This window comes from Pediculus humanus, genomic scaffold (genome assembly GCF_000006295.1).
Source record: "Pediculus humanus corporis 1103172107761 genomic scaffold, whole genome shotgun sequence".
NCBI lineage: Eukaryota > Metazoa > Arthropoda > Insecta > Psocodea > Pediculidae > Pediculus > Pediculus humanus.
This window is the reverse complement of record NW_002987359.1, coordinates 347,716-352,879: the sequence shown is the minus strand read 5'-3', so window position 1 is coordinate 352,879 and position 5,164 is coordinate 347,716. Positions and strand designations below refer to the sequence as shown.

Sequence of the window (5,164 nt, the reverse complement as noted above, 5' to 3'; positions counted from 1 at the left end):
TTTTTTTAAAAATTTGATAAGAAAAAAAAGTTTTGAATTTATAATTTTAAAATGTCTATAATATAACACTCGAATCCTTTCCTCGTTGGAAAACTTATCGCAAAAATAAATTTGAAAAGGATTAATGCGAGTTTAGACAAGCACACACCCAGAGAGAAATATGCCATCGAACAAACCGGATGTGATCGTCAGAATCAATTTTGAAAAATGTTATAAATTAATTAAAATATTTATACCGAAAAAAGAAAAAAGAGTTAAAACGGAAATAATTCTGGTTATCGTGGGAACAATAGAAGCCTTATCACAATCGCCAAAAACACCAAAGAAATCTTACAAAAGATGCCATTTGTGAAACGGCCCATATTTTACCCAAAAAATTATATAAAAAATGTCATTTAAATTTTAGCATCCATTCTATGAGTAGTAGAAACCTGCGTGTGAAATTTATTTTTATTTAAAAAAACCGAGAATAATAATAATAAAATAAAATAATATTCTCTAAAATGAGTAGATTTATATGAAACATATTTTTTTTGGGGGGGAGAAGGAGGGGGCGTTTATGCCGTATTTTACTACTTCGATAGCTCAAGGAGAAAAAAAAAATATTTATATATTCTTCAATTAGTTTATTTAAAACGTTTTTTGTGGAAAAAAATCGTTTAAAATCTTTAAAACTCATTTAAATAATTTTTTCCCAAACGAAATCCATAATTATTAACCGATACAGTTAATTCTCTTCATGTAAAAAAATTATATTTCCCCACCTCCCTCCCCATTCCTAACCTCCTTTCCCTTATTTTTTCATCTTATCATAACCGAATCAAAAAAAAATTGCAAGGTTTAAATGTGTTTGTGTGTGTGTGTGTGTGTGTGTAAGGTGGTAGGAGGTACACTTATTAACAATAATAAAGTTGACTACAGGTTGCTGTCGTATTATAATAATATATTATAATAATCGATACGGATGACTAAATGATTGTGATTATGAAGGTAAGAAAATTATCTGAGGCAAAATAATTTTATAATAAATAGAGAATATCTAAATAATAATCTACTAAAAGGTTTTTTCGAGAGGTCGAAAAACTTAAAGCGCTCTTAAACTTCTGTCTATCAGGCTATCAAGCCCAGATTTAATGATAATCCTTTCATAATGATCTTTGCACTATTCGTAAAAGCATTAATTTTAAAATACCATTGAAAATTTATCCCAAAAAAAAAAAAAAAAAAAAAAAAAACGATTTTTATGGCATTTTCTATTATACACTTGTGGTCGTCATAGTAGTAGTAGTAGTAGTGCTAAGGATGATTTCTTCCGGTGACTTGAACTCTTGCAACCGCCGTCAACCCTTAAGGCTTTCAAATGAATTTAATTAAAGTAATAAAAAAAATTTTCTTCACGATTTCTTTTTCAACCGAAAACCTATAGCAAGTCGTTTTACACGTGGGATAAATCCCTCCCGCTCCCGAAAACTGGTTTGCATCTAAAAACGCCATTGTTGAACGTTCAAAAAAAAAATTATTTATGCCTTAAGCCAATGTTATAATAATTTGCTTCTTTCTACGCCCCTGATCTAGTGATAACATTCGATGAAAATGATCACCTTAAGTGATTTTTTTCCATGGCATTTTTATTTTTTTCTTTCTTTTTCAAACCGACATTTCACCAACTTAAACCTCCTCCTCCTCCTTCTCCCATTAAAAAATTGTTCATTATCGATAATGTTATTATTATTTTACTCTTAAATAAAAATTTTTTAAAGAATTTAAAATAAATTCTAAGTTTTAATATTAAATTAATTTAATATTTTGCATTAAAATTTCTAAATTTTCATTCTACACACACAAAAATAAATAAAAAATAAAAAAAAAAAACTTTTATATACTTTGAATAAGATTTAGAGTAAAAGTAAAAAGAGAGGGGAAAAAGTTTTTTTCTAACCAGATAAGGTTAAGAAAGTAATATTTTCATTTACCTGACATAAGACTTACATTTTTGAATAATCCGTAATGAACTTTTATTATTTCCATATCATTAAAATCAATGAGTTTTATTTTAACAAAAAAAAAAAAAAAGACAAAAAGAAAAAAAAAATTCACTCGAAAATTCTTAACCGAATTCGAAACGAGAAAATGGCGTCACGTGACATTCACAAATCCACATTGTCAACGCAATATACATATATATTCAAAAACCCATTTCAGAAAAAAAAAAATTTTTATTATTACTTTTTTTTTTTTTTCTTGTTTCACTCAAATATTTTATCGAAATAAACCCTCCCAATAAAACACACGTATAATTATTTATATAAATAAATAAAAACAAAATTTATAAGTAAATTAAAACATATTTATAATTAAAAAAAAAAAATAATAAAAGTTCAACAAACGCTCCGTTAGGTTTACTCGCCGAAAACACTAAAGAATTTCATCGTACAAAAAAAATGCTGGAGAAGAAAACGTTGACTCTTGAGTACCTGCATCATCGTACTTGACTTGATTTCATTGCTTTTTTTTTTTTTTTTTCTTTAATTGTTAGAATATAATTGTTAACATTTTATTTAATAATTTATCGTCGTTTAACAAATCATTCGTAATACCTGCTTTTTATTCTTCTTCTTTTTTTTTTTTTTTTAAATGATACAAATTTTTTTTATTTTTATTTTCATTCAAAATTGTTTAAAGTTTGGTTTATTTAATTTTTTTTTTTTTTGAATTGAACTTATTCAAATAACATAATCCATTATTTTCAAAAATTTTTTTTTTCCAAAAAAGGATAATAATAATAAAAATTTTAATTATTTAATGAAAAATATGTTTTATTAAAAAAAAAAAATTGATTGATTGATTGATTAATTTCTGTTTTTATTACAAAATATCAAATTTAACAACAGCTAGAGATTATTATTATTTTAGAAAAAATAAAATAAATAACCACATAATGATATCAAACTGTTCAAAACCGATTTGTAATAAATATTTGCCATTCTTTATACGATTTATAAAACTTAATGTTTTAAAAATTGCTCTTGAAGAGAATAATCGATAATTTGATAATTCACATTTAAGGAGATCATATAATTGGATTTCAAAAAAGATTTTTGAATTTGAAAAAAAAAAAAAAAATCTACCTTTGGTAACTATAGGTTTATAATATAACACACTTATATTATTTTAAAAACTGTAAAAATTAATGAGCTGTAATTTTTTTTACTACATTTTGAAACATTTTGATTCTGTACTTATAATGTCAGAATTGTGTAATTTAAAAAGTTGTAAATAATTTTTTATTAAAATTAAAAAAAAATACAAGTTTTATAAGTATTTGTGTCTTTATTTAGGTTTTAAGAGTGACAGAATTCCAAATTTTTGTAGTAATATTTTCATCTTTAATGTTTTTCGTTTGTATTTCATTTAAATGCGCAATCTATAAAAAGAAATTTAAACATAAATAATTTTCATAATTTTTTTTCTTTTATTTATTAAATCATTTGATTATTATACCTGACTTCTGATGTATCTTATAAGTGCCTCTATCTTTCTGGGATCATCACATTTTTCTCCGAAAAAATAATACCAAAGTGCATTAGAAAATACTTTATCATTAGTTAATAAACCTTCATCATAGGCAAATAATATTGTCTGGATAAGAAAAAATAAAAATTATTAAACATAATTGTCATCTTCTTTTGCAGTGAATAACTACAATTTAACAAAAAATTTTTAATACCAACACTAAAACTATTTAAAAGAAATTTGAAATCCTCACGATTATTTTTATTTCCAGGAGCTAAAGTTTTAGAACGTTTTAATGCATCTTCCCACATTGCATTTATTAATGACTGTCTAATTTTTTTACTCTCAGGTCCATCTTGATGTAATCGTACCTAAAAAAAAAAAAAAAACATGCAATTTGTAGTAATATCAGTGTTAAATATTAAAATGAGGGTTCGACATAAATTCTTACCAACAGCATCCATACATGAAGTTCAGTAACTTTAAACCATGAATAAAATGTGTCAGGCATTTCGAATGCAGTTATAAACTTTGTAACATTAATTCCATCAATTGTTAAATACCAAATGTATCCTGTTTTTAATTGTTTAGCATTGTATGAAATATTAAATTTCTTTAAAAAATTTAAAATTTTATATTTATACTCCAAATTGATACCAAGGCTTATATATTTTCTGGATTCGAATGAGTTTGTTGTGATTTTTCTACATTTTTTTTGAATTATACTTTTATTTAACGGATTTATAGTACACTGTGTTATAAATGGTCTGACAGAATTTAAAAGAATTTTTGATGAGCAAAAACAATTAAAGTATTTTATTGATAAATTAGAATAAAAATAATTTTTTGTAACCAAATTCATTATGGTGAAAAATTTTTCATTGAAAATATATAATTTATTTGATTATGATATTATTCGATTAATATTGATATAGTTTTTATTTATTCTGAATTATTTTTTAGTTTTAAAATTACTGTATGTTAATTATAATAACGTTTTTTTTTTTTTTTTTTTTTTTAAATTTTTAAAATTAAAAATTTTAGTTTTATTTTCTCTATGACTAAAATCGTTGTTGTGAAAACATTCGTGCCCGAAGATTTTATTAATAAAAAATTCATAAATTTTTAGCGGTAAAATTGTTTTTTCGCAATTAGAAACTAATCAAAATATAAAAAATTATCACCGACAACTGTATTTGATCATATTTTATAAATACTTTATTTATTACAGTACTTGCAATAGTAAAAATGAATTTATGAATTTAAATTTTATAATTACATCTAAATAGCTTTTTTTATCAATTCCGGTTAAAAATGTCTTCATCTGAGACTGAAAATAATGTCAACATAAGGGATACGGAAATTTTCAATGAAATACGAAATTATATTAGGAAAAAAATTAATAATTCTTTTGAGTATTTTGAAAAGATATGGCCTCAAAAGAAACAGATAATGGATATTATTCAAAAATCAATTGAACTCGGGGAAAGTAATTCGGTTATAATATGTGGTTCTCCTGGGAGTGGAAAAACAACGGTTAGTTTTTTTTTTTAAATATAATAAAAATAAACAAAAAAAAAACAATATTACTTTCTAATATAATATCAACGGTTAAATTAAAATTATTCTGTGCCATTAATAATTAATAATT

The 5,164-nt window shown here is 23.6% G+C and overlaps 2 protein-coding genes across 2 annotated transcripts in view; one reads left to right on the top strand and one right to left on the bottom strand.

The window, feature by feature from the left end:
* Window positions 1-3,334: 3,334 nt before the first annotated feature.
* On the bottom strand, window positions 3,335-4,024 carry Phum_PHUM348390 (Basic FGF-repressed Zic-binding protein, putative; the record flags this gene model as incomplete). The annotated part of the gene is made up of 4 exons (XM_002427801.1): window positions 3,335-3,424; window positions 3,502-3,639; window positions 3,732-3,884; window positions 3,965-4,024. The coding sequence occupies 4 exons, from the start codon at window positions 4,022-4,024 to the stop codon at window positions 3,335-3,337; spliced, it is 441 nt and encodes a 146-aa protein (XP_002427846.1).
* Window positions 4,025-4,827: 803 nt separating this feature from the next.
* The window catches only part of Phum_PHUM348280 (origin recognition complex subunit, putative), a gene marked incomplete at both ends in the record, with an annotated part of 1,605 nt that continues 1,268 nt past the window's right edge, over window positions 4,828-5,164 (top strand). The window contains one exon of the mRNA XM_002427800.1: window positions 4,828-5,053. Coding sequence (XP_002427845.1) covers window positions 4,828-5,053 — 226 coding nt within the window. The remainder of the gene's footprint in view (window positions 5,054-5,164) is intronic.